This window comes from Megascapheus bottae, chromosome 18 (genome assembly GCF_031878675.1).
Source record: "Megascapheus bottae isolate mThoBot1 chromosome 18, mThoBot2.hap1, whole genome shotgun sequence".
NCBI classification, from domain to species: Eukaryota; Metazoa; Chordata; class Mammalia; order Rodentia; family Geomyidae; genus Megascapheus; species Megascapheus bottae.
Genome location: NC_143526.1, coordinates 33,908,547 through 33,928,879, shown reverse-complemented (window position 1 = coordinate 33,928,879; position 20,333 = coordinate 33,908,547). Strand labels below are relative to the sequence as shown.

The 20,333-nt window shown below is 44.0% G+C and overlaps 1 protein-coding gene across 20 annotated transcripts in view; it reads right to left on the bottom strand.

Annotated features, from left to right (window-relative positions):
- Nucleotides 1–20,333, bottom strand: part of LOC150050474 (uncharacterized) — a 542,379-nt gene that overhangs the window by 459,407 nt on the left and 62,639 nt on the right. For 16 of the 20 annotated variants that reach the window (XR_016538649.1, XR_016538650.1, XR_016538653.1 and 13 more), the window contains exon 1: nt 11,355–11,512. Coding sequence is in view for 11 of the 20 variants with exons in the window: in XM_090352368.1 (XP_090208494.1) it covers nt 11,355–11,395 (41 nt within the window). In the remaining 9 variants the exon portion in view is untranslated. Of the gene's footprint in view, nt 1–11,354; nt 11,513–12,183; nt 12,373–14,345; nt 14,437–20,333 lie in introns of those variants that run through there. The other 4 variants (XR_016538651.1, XR_016538654.1, XR_016538655.1 and 1 more) reach the window with 2 other exon arrangements.

Sequence of the window (20,333 nt, the reverse complement as noted above, 5' to 3'; positions counted from 1 at the left end):
CTTGGAAGTCCTCAGCCACAGGCAAACTTCAGATGATTTTAGCCTCAAGTTCTCAAGCTAAGGCCTCAGACATCTTGGAACCGAGACAAGGTCTCCCTGCTGTTCCCTGTCTGAATTCATGACCACTAATATCCATGAAATAGAATAAATAAAGTAGTGTTCCAAGTCACTGAAGTACTGTACTACTAATCCTCCCCCTTGAACTTTCTTCCCATACCTCACGTTTTCCTGAAACCTCACTGACTCCAAGAGACACCCTGGTCTATAAGATTATCACCCACTTAAGACCTGGCTCCATTTAGGGATTCCCAAGCAAGCAAACAAGCAAGCAAGAAAAGAAAACTAAAGTCTCCATTTGCTCACTTATAGTGACTGAGAATTTGTTGCTTGTCCACTGAATACCCCCAGAGACAGAGAAATCTGTGCCATTCTATTAACTTATTTCCATTCTCCTTAATACTTAGAATCACAGAAAAGTCTTCCATCCCAATCCTTACTACAACGGGGTCCTCTCCCCGACCCCACCCCCACCCCCCAAGGAGCTGTCCTTAAACCAGTGCTGAAACCATACACCACCCTTCCAGGCCAAAAGAGTACACTGCCATTCCAAAAAGTACACTGGACTCAGAAACATCAGCAATAAAGTTCCATTTCCCTGTGTCTCTAAGTGGAAAAATCCTCCCTGTCAGTTTAGAGCAATTAGCTGTGGGAGATGATGACAGAGCAGTGAGAGTTGCTGCACCGGGGCAGAAGTGGGAGCGGAAGCCCCCATGCAGACAGACACACTGCAGATGGCACGACGAGATAACGCCTTTCATGTTTCAGAAATCACATTGTCAACAAAGTTTCCAGGCTCAGAAATCAGCTGAAGTCATCAGGAGCTCCTGGCGGTGAGCTGCAGGCACCTGGGGGGGGGGAGGGTGCCTCATTTGACATTATGCCTTGGTGCAAAAGCTGCCAAGATGCACGGGAAAGTTTGGAGTCTACTATCTCCTGGGGCTGCAGGTAGAGCAAGCCAGGAGGCTTGGAATTCGGGTGAGCATTCAAAAATGCCAATCCAGCTGCGTACCAAATGGCTCTCACCTGAAATCCTAGATACTCCTGAGGCTGATATCTGAGGCTTATAGTTCAAAGCCACCCTAAGCAGAAAGGTCTATGAGACCCTTCTCTCAATTTAGATTATAAAAAGCTGGAAGTTAAGTTATGGACAAAATGACAGGGTGACAGCTTTGAAGAAAAAAAAATAAAACTAAGAGAGGGTGTGGTCATGAGTTCAAGCATCAGTTACAAATAGCAAAAGTGGTAGATGTAATGGCCCATATTTGACATAAGAATCATTTCGTATTTTAACAAGATTATCTTCATTAAAGTGGAAAAACAAAAATAAGACATGTAAGCCTGTGTGTCAGCGGCATATGCCCGTAATCCTAGCCACTCAGGAAGCTGAGATATGAGGATCATTATTCAAAGCCAGCTGAGACAGGAAAGTCTCTAAGCACTCAAAAACTAAGCAAAACATAAGTAGAGCTGTGGCTCAAAGTGGTAGAATGCTGTCCTTGAGCAAAAATGTCAAGAACGGTACCCAGACCTTGAGTTGAATCCCCAGGACTGACACAAAAACAATTGTTAAAAAGAAGCACACTCCTAAGGACACTGTCCTATCTGGGAAAGTTCATGGCTGTTGTTTAAACTTTCCATTATAGCAATCTGCTTCTGGTTTCCTCCACACTAAGGAAACCAGGGGAAAGAATGAAAGGCTTCTACTTAGCTGCCAAGGATACCCAAGCCGGGTACTCTGGGAAACTGGGAGTCAGCTACTCTTGCAATCCTGGTTGGCACCATCAGTAAGCATGGGCTATAGCAGGGGTTTAGGATTACACTTACATGTGAAGAGTTCCCTTTCTACTGAAATACCTTCTGTAAGGAATTAGAGCTATTTTCCTACTTGCAGATCCTACTTACTAAGACACAGAGAAAGGGGAATGAGTCCCTCTGGGAATTCTGCAAGACAGAACTCCAGCTCCTATGATCTTATGTGAAGTAGCAAAAGCAAGGCTATTAGACAGTAAGAAGTAGAAAGGAGGAGGTAAAATGTGGTTAGATGAATCATGGGGACTCAACCTGAAGCTTCCAAATGAATCCATCTCTCCTTATGTGAGTTCAAGCCCCAAGAGGCATAAGAGGCCTTTGCCTCCCTTCTCAGGGACTGTAATACAGCCAGCAGCTGATAGCTAGCTCTGGACAAAGGAAGAGATGAAACCCCAGGAGACAGAATGAATGAGCAAAGTGAAGTGAAACATTTTTGTGTATAGAAATGGATGCAAACAGCCCTGAACTAATACGAAAATCAACCACCAGTTAGGACCTACCACCAAGCCAGCTCCTGATTTGGATAAAAATGTGAGAAAGGCGAAATCAAGAAGATAACTCTGTGTCTGAGGGCCTATGAGGTTTAAAGACTTGAGTCAGTGATAGGATGCAAGAGAAGAAGGGCTATAATTTGGATGTTGAATGTCTCCCCACCACCAAGCCTGTATGTTAAAGGAATGGTCCCTCGGATCCCATATCTGCTGAATACATGGGAGTAACACACTAGTGTTTGTGAAACTGTTGGGGGGGGGCATTGCCCCTTGGGGGTTCTTGCTCTTCCAGGGTACTGACAGTGAGACAACAGGGGCTGTCGTCAAAAATACCTCTCCCCACCTTGAAGCACCTGTCCCTCAGCCTGGCATGAAGGGCTTAGTAAGGTGCAGTTTCTACAGCACCCCTGAGAATCCTCCAAGAAGTAGGCAGCAGACTCAGCCCCCCAGGCTCTGAGCTGGAGTCCTGTCACACCTGAGAAGGCCCAGAGGTGCCACTCAACAGCCGGGCCTGGATGGCAGTGCGGCTGCTGGCTGATGGATGGTTTTCCAATGAGGGCGCTGTGCAAGCTGCCAGCTGTGCTGGTACAGGTTCCCGATCAGCATGGCTGCCCACTTTTCCCCATCTCTCCACATGGACAGGTACAGAGGAACAAGGAAACATGGCACCTCTAGCAAGCCGCTATTAATCTGTGTGGCAGACAATCTGTGTGAGAGATGTTGGCCAGTGGTAGGGCGGAGGAGAGGGGGAGGAAGAAGGACTCACAGGGAATCTGCCTTCATCAAAGGGTCGCCTTGGCCCTCACACATACAATTTGCCCAGCATCCAATGCACAAACCCTTTTCCCCATAGAGACACCAACTCAAGAATTGTAGTGTGCAGCACAGAGCACTGGACTGAGAGTCATTGACAGGTTCAAATCCCAGCTCTTCCACTTACAAAATGTAAGACTTGAGTTTTATCATATTTTAATATTCTATCGTGGGAAGCACAATTGCAACCAGTAACAACTAGGATGAGGAGTGACTTAAATGATTATGGGAAGTTCCTGGAACACAGTGGAGATGGAATAAATAGAGTGTTTTAGCTGTCTCCAGCTGCCAGCTCACACCCAGTTACTTTACATCTGTCCAGCAGCTTCCCATCACACATGGGATTAAAGCAGTCACTGCGACAGCTTTAACATTCTCCAAGCACGTGCCCTTCCCGTGCTTGGAAGGTTTTTTTCCCACGTGGTCACATGGCTCCTTCTCTCCTTGCATTCAAGTGAAATGTTACCTTCTCATGAGTCCTCCTTTGACCTGCTACCAAAACAGTCTCATCATCCCACGGTTTAGTGGCTGCATCTTTCCAATCACTGCCTCCATCTTCACATCGCCTCTCCTCCTCCGTCTCAGATCTTCCTTTGCCTCTTCAAACGTCCCCATAAAAGGACATTTGTTCTTCTCATTCAAGTGATCCAAGATTTCCCCTTCTTAAGCAAATTTGCAAAGGCCTCTTTTTTTCCCCAAAAGGGAGCATTAACAGGTTCTGAAAAATAGAACTAATTCTCTCTCTAGGAGTTATTCCTATTCTATCACAGCCCAACTATTTAATATTTTTACTCTCTCTCCTGTTTAGTAACAACTTGATCAACCTGACCATAGGACTCTCCCCTCCCCCGCTGCAGAACACCTGCTTTCCCAAAGAAATGGTAGATTTTTCTGATCATCATTTTCATCCCATCAGAAAAGCATTGAAAAGGAGATCACGTCCAGAAAGAAACAGCCTGGGCTGCCACTTTCCAGCTGGTGAATATGGATGTCATGAGCCTCAGAGGTGCTGACTTAGTATGCACCAATCTCTCTTCCAGAATTGTCTCCTTAGTCCTCCCCAACCACATAATAGGTTAAGTATCATTTTAAATCATTCCCACATTCATCGTTTCTTGCAGCAAGTACCTATACTAGGCCAGATAGACCTGATCCCTGCTGCCACAGAAATGAATCCCCACTGGTTCCAGATGCATATCGAAGAAAGGTGGCACAGGCTATGAAGTCAACAGTTGCATATAACAGAATTAAGGTTAGAGAATGATGAGGATCTCCTTCGGGCAGTCTCGACCAGAAAAACCTCTTCAAGGAAGTGACCAGTGAATGTGAGACTTGGGTGATAAGAGAGCACTGTGCAATGATCTAAAGCTTTCCAGGTGAAAACAAATTGGCCACTTGCAGATCAAGAAATTGAAGCGCTGCACTGCTAAGCACTTGGCCTCGGATCACGATCACTCTTCACCTCCACAAATACAGCTCCTCTTACCTTCCTGCCAGATGTGTCTTAACAACTACACGAGAAGTATGAGCAACTGGCCACATTTGTCCTTCCCCAAGTGAACCGGGGCTCTCAGAGAGCCTCCAGGTCAGTCCGTGGAGATGATCAAAGATGAGCACAAGATCCACTGGTGTGCGCTAAGCCCTAAGGAGGAGATGAAGAGGAATTTCTTCTGGGCACCCTGAGACAGCCACCACCTTGGCTTTACCCACACAAGGAACACTTGGCACAAACTCTGGGCACCCTCTTTCAACACTGCTCCTAAACTTGCATAGGCCTCAAAGTGAGCACCACCTTAAATGCTGCCTTCCCTCATCCCTGGAAGTCTGGCTTGTCCATCCCAGCCCTGCAGCTGTTCCAGAAGCAGGATATTACTCAGACCTCTAAAGGGTGCAGAAGGTTGACAGCCACTGCCTCCCTCTCCATCTCCTAGTTGTACCTGCAACCAGCCAAGTCTATTCCCTCTGCTCTTGAGTTCACATCCCAGCACACCCAGTGCCCCAGCTCACAGTAGTCAGGACCCAGTGCAGGCTCAGTCCCTTCTCCACCTTAACGGCTCTGCCTGGTCATGAGCTCCCAAGGATTGCACATGCCCCTGTTTTTGTTTTCATTTGTTTGTAAATCACTGGATGTCATAACATGAGCAGGGAAGAAGGCAGGAGATCAGATTGTAAAGTCATGTTTCCAGAAGTGCCAACCCACCTTCTTATAAACCACACCTGGACCGCCAGCTCCTTTGCCAACACCTCTACTGTCTATGATAATGAGTGACAAACTCATTAAGTCTTCCTCCTTCCTCTTTCAGGGTCCCAGGCACAAGGGCAGCCAGCAGGCTCAAGGGGCTCACAATTAGTCCTTCATAATGCACAGTTGGCCATTAACCCACACTGGAGCTGGAACAACCAGGCCCCAGCTCCTTTCAATGTCTGCAGCCTTTCATGTAACTGATGCCTAAGCCATAGGGTGGAGAGAGAGCACATGAACCCTTGTGGTGTCACTGAGCCCTAGATTCTTGGGAGGTTGGAAAATCAAAGGACAAGGTCTTCATACACATTGGAGGAATTGACTCTTTGCATACTGATCTATCTCAGGAAATGATGCCACTGTCACCATGCAGATGAACATTCCTCCAATCATTGTGCCCTATCCTGCCCCTCTCCCCTGGGGGACCCACCAAATCTGTGCATCATCCACCAGAACCCCGATTACAAATAGTTCAGCCGGATGCTGGTGGCTCACACCTGTAATCCTAGCTACTCAGGAGGCTGAGATCTGAGGATCATGGCTCAGAACCAGCCCAGGAACAAAAGTCCCTGAGACTCTTATCTCTAATTAACCACCAGAAAACCGGATGTGGCGCTGTGGCTCAAGTGGTAGAGCGCTAGTATTGACCTGAAGAGCTCAGAGACAGTGCTCAGGCCCAGAGTTCAAGCTCCACAGCAGGGAAAAGAAAAGGCCAGAACTGTCCAGAGCAAACCTAAATGTGACACCAGGGCTGGTCCCAGGAAAGAGAACCCCTAGCCCAAGAGAAAACTCTGAATTTAGAAGTGGATACCAAGGAGAAAATAGTTCTAACTTCAAGCCATGAGCTCTGAAAAGATTATTCCTTCCCTTTGCCTATCCAGCCTTGAGGACTAGTGGCTTCTCAGTACTTCATAAACTCTGGATTGTCTCATCATTTCCAATTAGCTTTTCAACTATCTCAGAAAGTGTGGAATGAAATTCCCTTTAATTCCTTATTGGATCTAATACATAAACCTAAGAGTTTTTATCAGCATAATAGAGGGGCTTACATAACATATAATTATACAATTATGTCTAGACTATTAATACTGATGCTTTGTATCCAAGATCCTTGAAAATGTGAGGAGCCCTCTACCAAAAATGCCAACCTGGACAGGTATAAGGAAGCATAGAAGACAGAGTATGAGTTTCTAAGGACAGAGGTGGTCAGTGGGCAATGACAAGCTAGTTTATTTACTTGGGCCTATGAACCTCAGCTCCTTACTGTGCCTGAGTATTTATCTATCTATATCCCTACTATCTTACCCAGGGCCTAGTACAGCGCAATTCTCCAAAATAGCAGTCACTGGAATGACATGAAATCTTTCTGATTGTGCAATCAGAATACTATTCCTTTATAAGTCTGGAGACTCTCCGAGTCCAGATTGCAGGATCCTCTCTATGTGGCCTAGAAACTTTAGAAATCAGAAATATATCAGGAGGGTAGCAAGAATACATAGAATATTGAGCAAGAGGGCCAGGAGTTTAGCCTAGAGGTAGAGTGCTTGCCCAGCATGCACAAAGACCTGGGTTCGATTCCTCGGTACCACATACATAGAAAAAAGCCGGAAGTGGTGCTGTGGCTCAAGTGGTAGAGCTCTAGTCTTGAGAAAGTCCAAGGACAGGGCTCAGGCCCTGAGCTCAAGCCCAGGACTGGCACAAAAAAAAAAAAAAAAGAATATTGAGCAAGACATTTGCCTCAGACACAAAATTTAAAGATAAGCCAAGATGACGCAGTAATCAGAATACATACCATTACCTACTATTTTGAATCATAGTTAGTGTGAAAATCCAGAATTAAGCAAATATCAAAATTTGAATAAAGGTAAGAATGGTCTCCTTTGGTTATCAGGCTTCAATACATAAAGACTGATACAATGCTTTTAATTCTCTTACCTATTACTTCGAGAAACTCAGATGCCTGGAGTGAAGATCCAAGTCCCTCTCTGCCCCCTTTCAAAAAGAAAAAAAGAAAACCTGCAAACTACTTACTGTCAATGAACCCCAGAATAGGGTACATGTCAGTCTTCGTAAACCCTGGATTGTCTCACCAATTCCAGTAAACTCCTCAACTCTCCCATGACCTGGGGAATCAAATTCCCTACAGTCACTCACTTCAACACTGAACACTATGCCTCACACATGGTGGGTGCAAATAAGCATTTTTGAATGAATGCATGAATTAATTAACTTTACAAAGTGAACACATTGCCTCTACTGCATTCTGAGAATCCCACTGAGAGATACTTTAACAATGCCCCTTTCTTTTAAAAAAACAAGAAGGGGAAAAAAAACAAGATTGCCCAAACTCACTAGGAATCAATGCAAACTAAAGCCAGGAAAGGCAATTTTTCACCGTTAGAATTAGCCAAGATTTAAGAGACTGACAATACCTTGGATTGATGTGGAAATCAAGGAAAGGCCATTTCTATGCATTGCTGCTAGGACTGCAAATTAATACTGCGTTTCTGGGCAGCAATTTGGCATCAGGTAACAAAAGCCCTTGAAAAGTACATTGCTATGAGGAGTAATCCCACTTCAAAGAATTATTCTAAGGAAATAATTAGGCCAGAAGATGAATCTTCCAAGGAGTTTTATCATAGCATTATTTATAACAGCAGGAGTTTATAAACAACCTAAAGCTCCAAAAAAAATCAGGCTTGTGCTTGAAGAGATACCAATAGACAAATAGAAGCAAGGTATAATGGAATACTATGCAGCTGTTGAAAATAATGATGTGGCCCTCTAATTCCTCAGATCATGAAGTGAATGAAGGAAGGCAAAAAATGTGTTTATAGTGTCGTTCGTGCTTAAGTAATATGGAAAACACCTAAAAGACCAAATACAAGTACTGGGGTAGGGGTCATCTCTAGGTGGCAAAATATTAGATGGTCTTAAATTTTTTGGTCTTTTATTTCTCTGAATTCCTTAAATGTTCCACAATGATCACCTATAACTTGTGTGATTCTAAAAAAGAATTTATTTGTATTTGGTTATTTGAAATTTGATAGGGAAGGGGGGAAAACCAAGATGGGTGGGGGGGGGTGGAGGGGAAGGTAATGGGTACCAAGACATGTGAACGGGTATCAATGTATGTGAATTAATGCACCTTCTATCTGGCAAATATCATGTAACCCTTTTATTAATTACAATAAAAAAAGAAAAGAAAAGTGACCCATTGTTCCACATTTGGTGGCATTTTCTGCCCTGCAGGAAAGGAAAAATCTACACTATCACCTTCACCTGGGGGGGGTGACTTCTTTACTATGTGAATCAGATCATAAAATGAGGTTCTTCCCCAAAACAAGAGTTAGCTATACCTCCACAGACACCCTCAACACTCTCTAGAAATGTCTCTCCACTTATTTTTTCAGGTTTTTTAATTGTTGTTGTTCTGTATGGATGGTTGTTTGTTTGGGGAAATAGTAGGGACTCCTTCAGTTCCTAGGCAGGTGTTCTTCCACTTGAGCCACATCTCCAGCCCCTTTCTTACACTATTCATGCTTGACTTAGGGTCTTGCTTTATGCCTTGGCCTTTGATCCCCTTCTATTGTGGCTTTCCCAAGTCACTGGGGATGACAGGGATATCTCTCTGTGCCCAAACAGTGATTGAGACAGTCTCATAAACTTCTATGCCTGGTGTGTCCTATCACCGAAATCTCTCACTTTCTACTCGAATTTCCAAGAAGGTAGCTGGGATCACAAGCATGAACCACACCATCTGTGGCCCTGAGTCATCATTCTTAGCAGATCGTTATGACATAAGTCCCACAGTCATGAGGCTGATCCTATTAAGTGACTACAACTACACAAGTACCAAAACCACTGAGGTCATTTGGGAACTAAAGGTAAGTATTTCCCCTTTTCGTGCACCTATGAAGTGTGTCAGACAGGATAAGCTAAGTAATGATGCAATCATGAATAACCCTCTAGGACTGAACAATATAGTTTTGTTTCTTGCTACACAACATGTCTATCATAAGTTCCATGTGGTCCAGGGTGAGGGAAACACCAAAGCAGGAAAAAGAAAACATGGCACCTAAAAAAACAACAACAACAAAAAAAAAACATCCTCTCCAGAATTATCCATGTTATTTTATTCTCTTTTCATTAGGACATTGTTCTCATTTTATTCAAAGGGACAAGGAACCACATAGAATAAATACCAGGAGTCTCAGAGACTGAAAACCAAAATACTAGTGAACAGAAAGAACAAAATAAACCCTTCCTGTGGTAGCATTCATTTTTTTTCTTGAAGAAGAAGAAATATTTCAAATCCAGCTGTATGGCAGAGAGGTCTCTGCTAGGTGTCAATGCTAGGTAAAATTTAAAGTGGGAAATTAGAGTACTTTTTTAACAAAGCCACACAGCAAGTCAGGACTGAATCTAGGTTTTGGTTCCACAAATTGTGCCCCAACTATTATGCCTATGCCTGGCTGTGCTATTCTAGCCTGACCCTCCATGTCTTCCACAAACAAGTGATACTGCCTGATGAGGGATCTCTTCAAGTGAGGAACCACCTCTGCCTTGGTGATACACAGGCTGTGTACAATGAGGATGCATGAACTCTCCAAGGCCTAACCAAAGATGGTGACTGGGGGATCTCTAGAGCAGTTGTCTCTGTGTTCACAAGATGAAAATGTGACCAGTGTTGTCTGTCAGGACACACACACACACACACACACACACACACACACACACACACACACACGGGCGCGCGCACGCACACACACACACACACACACACACACACACACTCTGAATATGTGGGCTGAAATTAAGGCTTTGTGGATAGTTTATATCCCTTTATCCACTTATCAGAAGAGATGTACACCCCTCCCATCTTCCATGGCACTGGGGTGACATGTGTCATTATGTACATATAATGGACAAGTACTGACACACACATTTGTCAGGACTTCCTCACCATCATACACACGCCACACATGCACCACTCACACATGCACACACAGGTGTAGTCACTGGTAGATAGCTCATGTCCACTCCCATGTACTATGATATATGCCTGTGCCACATGCAGCACCAGCTCACACAATGTCCCTGGACCCTGGACTCACCCATGTGAAAGACAGCTATCATGTCTGCTGGCATTTTGTCATCCCTCCAATTTGCTCTTTAATGGACAGTTTCATTTGTCTCAATGTAATGCGCATACAACTGCATAAAATCACAGTTAATTCTCCAATGTACCCTCAACCATAATGCACACCTGCACAGCCCATACCCTGAGCATGTGTACACATGCACATGCACACACACACACACACACACACACACACGCACACACACAGAATGCCTGCATGCACTGCCACATATTCAACTTGCTCTTTGTCCCATCTACTGCCTGACCCAAGCCACAGGCTCCAAGCAGTGAGTTCAATCACTGTCACTGCCAAGGCTGAGATTACAGCTGAGCCTTGACCATCCAAGGAATCAGTCAGCCGAGCTTGACCTCTGTGGCCCTGCCTTTACCCCACAGCTGTGCTCAATGCCTAGCCCCCCTCCATGCCCTATCCACTTAGCCTCACTCATAACCCCAAACACCCCACCTTGCCCTCTGCCTGGTCTTACAGGGCCCACTGCTCACCAGCTGAAAGGCTGCTGGGACACAGTGGAGCCTCCCTTCCTGTGCTGGAACTCCAGCCTCATTCTACAACTTGATGCGACCTTAAGGACACCTGCTGCAAGCTGAGGGGGGAGGGGTGTCACTGACAGAAAAGGCCCCTGAGACCCAAAGCTGCCAAGGCAGGGAAGGGGGAGGGGAGGTCCTTGAGAATATTTATTGAGCACTAACTCTGGGTGCCTTATTCTATTTTCTACTGCTGTAACAGAATGCCAGCCAGTGGGTAATTTATGAACAAAAGAAATTCATTTCTCACTGTTCTGGAGTCTGGGAAGTCCAAGGGCATGGCGCTGGCATCTGGTAAGGGCCTTAGTACTGAGTGTGGACACACAGGAGGGACAGAAAGCCAGAGGGGGGCAAATCCAGGCTTTTATCAGGAGCCCACGCCTCAACCAGTGACCCTCTCCTGTGACAATGGCATTAACCCATTCATGAGGGCAGAGACCTCCTGGCCTCACGATGTCATCTCTTAAAGGTCCCAATGTCACAATGGCCATTAAATTTCAGTATGAGTCTGGAAGGGACAAACACAGCACCCTGTCAAACCCTGAGCTGGACATTAACCCTGCAGTGATGAAGAGAAATACACCTATCCCCATTTATGTGGCTTTCACATGGGAGTTCTGGGGAAACACAAAATTTTTTTTAAAAAAATAGATAAAAATTTCCAATGTCAAGAAATGTTATAGCTGGGCGCAGTGGCTCACGCCTGTAATCCCAGCTACTCAGAAGGCTGAGATCTGAGAATCACAGTTCAAAGACAGCCCAGGCACTAAGGAACCTGAGACTCTTATCTCCAATTAATCACTAGAGAATGGGAAGTAGGGCTGTGGCTCAAGGGGTAGGGTGGTAACCTTGAGCTGAAGAGCTCAGGGACAGCACCTAGGCCAAGAGTTCAAGCCCTATGACCCACAAAAAAAAAAATAAGTCCTGTAACACATACCCAGACTCACTGTTAAATGATTCCACAGAGAGGGAATTTAACCTACTCAGAGCCATTGCTAAGGCCTTCCATTTGAAAATGGCAGCTAGGTTGATACCTGAAGTGTGAGTAGTGACTGAAGAAAAGAAGGAGAGAAACATACCTATGGCTGGTCTATGAAGTGTCCTCCATACATTGAAGGCTTTATCCCCAACCAGTGGATCCAATTATACAAGGTGACTAGATCATTGAGCTCTGTCTTCACCAATGGACTAATCCATCTGTGGAATCAGAATCTTGATGGCGTGGTTGGCAGACGTCATCCTCAAACTCCTCAGACTGGGTATGGTCTCTAACCAAGACAGAAATGAGTGCTCGCGGTTAGAAACCTTAATGACAAATCTGACAGACGAATCCTATAACCACTGAACTTCACCTTTTATTTCATCTTTTCAGTCATTTATTTTTAACTGGTACATAGTATTTCCACATATTTATATGGCGCAATATATTACTTTGATACATGAATATGATATATAATGCTCTAACTGGGATAATTGACACTTCTGGCCATTCATTTTTTTATTCTGTTTTACAGAAGTATTTGTCTGTAACATTTTAAAAATATTGTGTCTCTCTCTGTCTCTGTCTCTCTGTCTCTCTCTCACACATTCTCTGTCTCTCTGTCTCTCTCTCACACGCACACACACACACATAATCACATGACTATTCTATAGAATTCTGGCTCTATGATGCATTTGATATAAAAATAAGCTTAGAATGGTTACTGAGGAGTAAGAAAGAAAGCCAGGCAGAGTGGATCCTGACTAGTAGGGAAGTAAAACATAGATCAGAGAACCATATTTCAAAGCCAGTCTGGGCAATAAAGCTCATGAGACTATCTCAACCAATAAAAGCTAATGTGGGCTTGCAGCTAGCAGTAGAAAGCTTGCCTAGCATGCATGGAGCCCTGGGTCCATCCACTTCTGGGCATGTGACACTCATACACAGAAAAAGAAAAGCCAAAAGTGGTGCTGTGGCTGAACAGATAGAGTACTAACCTTGAAAAAACTTAAGACAGTACCCAAGCCCTGAGTTCAAATCCCAGGGCTGGTATGATCACAGGTATCTGCCATTCCAGCTATGCAGGAAAAAGTAAGTAGGAGGATTAAGGTTCAGACTAGCCTAAGCATAAATATTATTTAAAAAGTAACTTAAGCAAAAAAAAAAAAGGACTGGACGTATGGCTTAAATGGTGCCTAGCAACTGCAAGTCCCTGATTTCAAACCTCAGTACTAACAAAAGGGTGCATTCTCTGCACCCTTAGTATAGAACTTGACGGCTGTACCCCATCATCAACACCACACCCCCTACTCATTTTCCCTGCATCATTCTGGTATTCCATGTGTACTGAATAAACATGACATCCTGTCTCTCGTCTGCATTTCTGAATGGCAAACTGCCTCAAGCTTTGAAGAAATTGGCATAACAGTTCCTGGGGTTTTCTCCTATCCCTGTGAGTTAACAGGAGCCACCAGGTAGTCTCCTCAAGGTCTCTTGTGCCATCGCATAGAAGCAAGGACAGCTGAGTTGAGCGGGGCATCCAGGGTGACTCCTCTGCTCCCATACGTCACTCCTTAGCTGGCACTGCTGGCTCAGGACGGGACTAACTGGACGTTTTTCTCCAGCCTGGGCTTCCTCACAGCATGGTGATCTCAGTCATGGAAGAAGGAAGTAGAAGGATCCAGTCCTCTCAGAAGCTAGCTGAGCTATCCTCATCATCACCATCTTCTTTAGGACTCTGCTAATTGAAGCAACTAGGATCATGTGGCTAGTCTCACCATCCCTCTATTGCAGAGAACCACAAATCTTACAACCACCTCTATTATTCACCTCTATCTCCTTGGCAACAAGGATCTTGCTGGCCATTCTCAGTACTTTGTATCTGTGACTCATGTAATCCTCCCACACTTAGAATTGTGCTATAGAAAGTGGAATTCAGGGCCGGGAGTTTGGCCTAGTGGCCGAGTGCCTGCCTAGCATGCATGAAGACCCAGGTTTGGTTCCTCAGTACCACATACATGAAAAAAAGCGAGAAGTGGCGCTATGGCGCAAGTGGTAGAGTACTATCCTTGAGAAAGTCTAAGGACAGTGCTCAGGCCCTGAACTCAAGCCCCAAGACTGGCACAGAAAAAAAAAAAAGTGGGATTGACGTTCAGTGAAGTTATTTGACTTTCCCAGAGTCACAGAGAGGACATGAAGAAACAGTTCCCTGTGACCCGTTGCTTTGTCACCCCTCACAATGACCAGTACATTCAGCCTCACCTGCCCCTCACGTAGCAAATCTGCCAAGATCCTAACTGTTCTTTTTTTTCTTAAAAATAATGCCTTGTCCATCAGCACACTGAGTTGGGACAGACGCTGGCAGCTCAGGAAATGCAAGTCATATTTCTACAGAGGAATCCAGTGGGGCTGCCAAAGGAGCCCTCAGCCCTGGCTGGGCCATGCAGGTAATTAGATTGAGTCCACTCTTTTTGGCTCAGTTTCTTTCCCAAGCAGATCAGGCATGGAGCAATCCGTTGTGCAGGCACTCACATGTCAGCTGGGCACACCAGCCCATGATGGACGAGCAGGGCCATCAGCAGGGTGCACGATGGATGGGTGCCATTCATCACTGTGGAGAACAGTCAGAGTCATGAGTTACTCAGGCTGTAGCACCTTTTGCCCCAGCTGGGGCCAGGGCTGGGGGGGAGGAGGAGAGTAAAGCTAAAGGACATCTTTGGGAGATGTGCCAGCAGCCATGGGAACACTGTGTCTTAGCCACTCCAGAGGAATGATGTTAGATTGGATTTGTTGCTTATAAGGGAAGAATGTTCATCCATAATAGCATAGGCTTCTGAAAGTAATACCTTCAGATGTATCTTCATTCTGCCTTTTCCTCACTGTGAAGGTCAACGTGGCATTGGCTTCTCAAGAATTCAGTTTCCTCGTCTCCTTTCCAGTGCTCCTTCACTTTTCTCAGCCCTTGGTCCTTAGAACAGGGCCATGAAATGAGGTCTAGCTCACGAGATATATGTGCAAGGATGACTGTCACATCTCTGTGATTCTCCAGTTTCTCAATTCCCCAGACACAACAGCCAAGAGGCTTCCTGTGAAGGTATCAGACCTGTGAAGTCCAAACAAGCTGGATGGCCAGTCACCTGGAAGACAAGTGCCTGAGAGCTCATACAAACCCACACCTAACACATAACACAGATAAACCCTTGTTATGCTGAGCCAATTGAGGTGGAGGATTATTAGTGACTGCAGCAGGATATAGCCCATCCAGGCCAAGAGCCAGGCAATAAATATCATTTGGGTCCAGGATCCTTCTTTTTGTTGGTCTTGTTTTTGTTTGTTTACAACCCTAGAAAACAGTGAGAGTAAATTCACAGATCTAAAATATAATCCAGAGGAGAGATTTGCTTATGAAATTCAATTTGCCAGCCCTTACCCTAAATTGTAAGTTTGTTTTTTAATTTATTTTGTATTTATTTATTTATTCTGTGGGTCATGGGGTTTGAACTTGGCCTGGGCACTATCCCTGAGCTCTTCAGCTCAAGGCGATCACCCTACCCTTGAGCCAAGCCCCACTTCCCATTTTCTAGTGATTAATTGGAGAGAAGAATCTCAGGTCCTTTTGTACCCGGGGCTGGCTTTGAACCTTGATCCTCAGATCTCAGCCTCCTGAGTAGCTAGGATTACAGGCATGAGCCAGTGTGCCCGGCTGTTGTTGGTTTTTTTTTTTTTTAAGTTAAGTGAGATGATAAGCCTGACCATTTTTTTCAAATGCCAGCTGCTGATACTTTAAGAGTGGTCACAGTCTACAAAATATTTCTGCTGGGGGCATTGGCAGCTTCACAGTGAATAAAGAGCCTGTGGACTTTCCATCAAGAGGAAAGGGTATGGCTGCTTCTACTCTGAGAATGAGGCCAGTGATAAGGAGAAAGTGATGGAGAATGAAGGACTGTGCACAGGAGTGTAAGTCTTCCTTCTTGCTATGATCTGCAACAACTATCAGGGCTGGGATCTGAAAGATGCATCCTTCCTGCTAAATCCCCTGAAAACCACTGTCCTGATGAGAACTGATAAGAATGTTCAGCTTGCTGGCTGTACTTCTAGTGGGAAAGCCTAAGGTTGTTAGCTGTGGTTGGATCTTCAATATTTGGGCACAATAAAAACAGAAGAGGATTGGGAGTGTGGCCTTGTGGTGGAGTGCTTGCCCAGTATGCATGAATGCCTAGGTTCAATTCCTCTGTACCACGTACACAGAAAAGGCCAGAAGTGGTGCTGTGGCCCAAGTGGTAGAACACTTGAGCAAAAATGCTCAAGGATAGTTCCCAGGCCTTGAGTTCAAGCACTAAGACTGGAAAAATGAAAAAGGAAAAAAAAAAAAAAACGGTGAAAAGATTTAAAAAAAAAAAAAAAGCCCACTCTGTGCTGTTTTGTTTTTTTGTTTTTTGGGGTATTTTTTGCCAGTCCTGGGCTTGAGCTTAGGGCCTGAGCACTGTCCTTGGACTTTCTCAAGGCTAGAGCTCTACCACTTGAGCCTCAGCACCACTTCCGGCTTTTTTCTATGTATGTGGTACCGAGGAATCGAACCCGGGTCTTCATGCATGCTAGGCAAGCACTTTAACCACTAGGCCAAACTCCTGGCCCAATGTGCTGTTTTTTTAAGCTAAGCAAAACTGATAAACCATCAGCCCCAATAGTGAAAAAGAGAAATAAATAAAATCATAAGCAAGATGAAGGAGAATGATGAAAGGAGTGACACTGATCAAGATGCCTTATTTTCATAAACTGACATGTTGACTGGTAACCAACCCCTTTGTACAGCTACTAAAAGAAAAGAAAATATAATTTTTTTTGCCAGTCCTGGGCTTGGGCTCAGGGCCTGAGCACTGTCCTTGGGTTTTCTCAAGGCTAGATACTCTACTGCTTGAGCCACAGCACCACTCTGGCTTTTTAAAAAAACTTCTGTGTATGTGGTACTGAGGAATCAAACCCAGATCTTCGTGCATGCTAGGCAAGCACTCTACCACTAGGACAAACTGCCAGCCCTAAAATATAATTTTTTTAAAGTGGAGGAAGAACTGTTATAACTGACATCATAAGGAACCAACCCAGATTTCCCTCCATAGATGAAAGGATCAAGAAGATGTGGTACTGCTTATACACAATGGAATTCTATGCTGCCATCAGAAAGAATGACATCACCCAGTTCTTAAGGAAACGGAAAGACTTGGAAAAAATCATATTAAGTGAAGTAAGCCAAACCCAAAGGAACATAGGCTCAATGGTTTCCCTCATTCATAATAATTAATACACACCTAGGACTCTGCTAGCAGAGGATTACAATAGATCAAAACCTATGTACATATGGTCATATAGGATGAGACTAAATGAAATAAACTCTAGGATATGGAAACAAGAGGTTTATCTTGTGTGACTGTTTTCCATAATGTACTATGTTATTTCTCTTCTCTTTTTTTTGCCCTTATGGTTGATCACACGTTGTTACTGTATCTGAGTTTGTTACCTGGTATATTGTATATATACCAGGAATATATTGAAATAGGAACGGGAAGGGGAGGAAACAAGATGATTGGGAGGGGCAAAGGGGAGAGATATGGGGACAAAAACATGAGAAGGGGTATCAATGTGCAAGAAGTAATGTATCTACTACTTGATGAATGTAACTGTAACCCCTCTATACATTATCCCAACAATAAAATTTTTAAATGTACAAAAATAAATAAATAAATAACTGACACGATAAACATCACAAAGATCATAAAGATACCACAAATTGGATCACACAGAAGAAACTGATACGAGCCCAGAAACAACCCATTAACCTAATAGACAAAAAAAAAACAGTAAAAACTTCAAATAATTAATTTAAAATACTAATCCCAATAAAGAACCACTTCACTGGTAAATTCTACCAAATGGTTAAAGAGCATCAGTCCTTCCAAAGTTCTTCCAAAAAATTAAAGAGGATGAAACACCTGGAAATTCATTTTATGAAGCCAGTATTACTTGAATGTTAAAAATCAAATAAGAGTACCAAGAAAAGGAAACTAAATTCCAACACCCCCAATGACCATGATACAAAAAACGTCAATGAACTGCTGGCAAAATGACTTCAACAACACATTTAAAAGATCACAGCCCAGCGCCAGTGGCTCACGCCTCTAATCCTAGCTATCAAGGAGACTGAGATCTGAGGACTGAGGTTCAAAGCCATGGCATGAAAGTCCATGAGACTGTTATCTCCAGTTAACCACTCAAAAACAGGAAGTGGGGCTGTGGCTCAAGTGGTAGAATGCTAGCCTTGAACTGAAGAGCTCAGGCCCAGAGTTCAAGCTCCACAACCAACCAAAAAAAAAAAAAACAAAAGGAAGAAGAGGAAGGAGGAGGAGGAGGAGGAGGGGAAGAGGGAGGGAGAGGGAGGAGGAAGAGGAGGAGGAGGAGGAGGAGGAGGAGGAGGAGGAGGAGGAGGAGGAGGAGGAGGTGGAGATCATATTCCATTCCATAACCAGCAGATATTTATCCCATTTATCCTTGGGATGGTTCATCATAAGCAAGCCAATTAATGTGATATAACACATTAATAAAGGATTTAAATGACATGATCAGATTGACAGATGCAGAAAAAAAAATTGACAGAATTCAACTCTCTACTGTTTAAAAAAAAAAACTCTCAACTATCTAGATACAAAAGAATGTAACTTTATAGAATACAGACCATGTATCACAGCTCTGTACCCAATATCATCATCTCCCACATTGAAAACCTTGAAGCTTTCCCTTTCTTATCTGGAGCAAGACAAGAGCATCCATGCTCACCACTTTTATCCAACATGGCACTTGAAGTCTTAGCCCAGACAACTATGTAAGAAAAAGAAATAAACACAACACCCAAATTATACACCAAGAGGCAAAATTATCTCTCTTTGTAAATGATACCAGAAGAAAATTCTGTGAGTCCTTTGAAGGTGTGGACAACCAATTCCTTTCTGGTACCTGAAATGGCTTTTCATTGTTCTCCTCAGCTGGCTCCTTGGAGGTACTTGGAGATAGTTTCTTTGGTCAATCATTCAAGTGATTCTTCCCATTCTACCTTGAATCTAGCTGCTATAACATGCAGAATATGATTTCAAGTGATCTATTTATTTGTTACCCCTGTGTGTTAGCTTTCCATCCACATGACAAAGTAAAAATCAGCTCAGGAAGAAAATGTTTCTTTTGGGCTCATGATTTCTCAGATTTCAGCGCATGGTCACTTGGCCTGATGACCATGGACTTGTACTGAGGCAGAACACCATAGCAGGCAGCAGGGCATAGAAGAAAGCTGTTTACCACAGAGCAGCCAGGAAGACAGAGAAAGAGAGAGAGGGGGGGGGCTCAAATAAGGGACTAGAAACAAATTATAATCTAATAGGACATGCTTCTTGTGACCTATTTCTTCCAACTAAACTCATCTCTGAATAGCCCATTAAGCTATGAACACATCAAGAAATTAACACACTGATAAATACAAACCTTCATGATCTAGTGGTATAATCTTTCATCAAGCCCTACCATTTCAATCTGCCTTCCCTCCATGAGTCTCTGGGGAATACTCCATACCCAAACTATAATACCCTGTCATACTAGGAGCTCTCTGAGGACAGGCAATGTCTGTCCACTTCACCATAGCATCCCCAGTGCTCAGCACAGTGTCTTGTACACAACAGATGCTCAATATGTGCTGAATGCCCAATCCCTAGCAAGAAAGCCTTCCAGTCCAATTCATGAGCCCCCTGCAAGCACACTACAATGTAGGCTGGCCCGGCATGTCCCCTAAACACACAGCTACATCATCACACGGCTTCAGTGGGGCATGGCCACTTGAGCCACAGCCATCCCTGCACCTGACTCCACAGCAAAGAAGGTGCCTTTGTGTCCTTGGGCCTAGGACAGGGTTCTACACCTGGCAGGTGCACAAGAAAGGTTGATGATGATGCAAAAAAAAAAAAAAACTACTTCACTTCAAAACAATAGCACGAACAAGGTAGGTGAAATTGGTAGATTCTGGCTGATGTCATCTCAAAGTCACATGAAGGATCTCTGAGAAATCAAGGAGTATGTGAAAGTACAGCAGATAAATAATGTATTGATTTTTTTTCAAAGAAAGGAAACAGATTTAATCCTGAAAGGAAGGGGGTATATGGAATTTCTAGATCTTGGTATTAACTGACTGGTTGGCAACGAATTTAAAAAGAATGA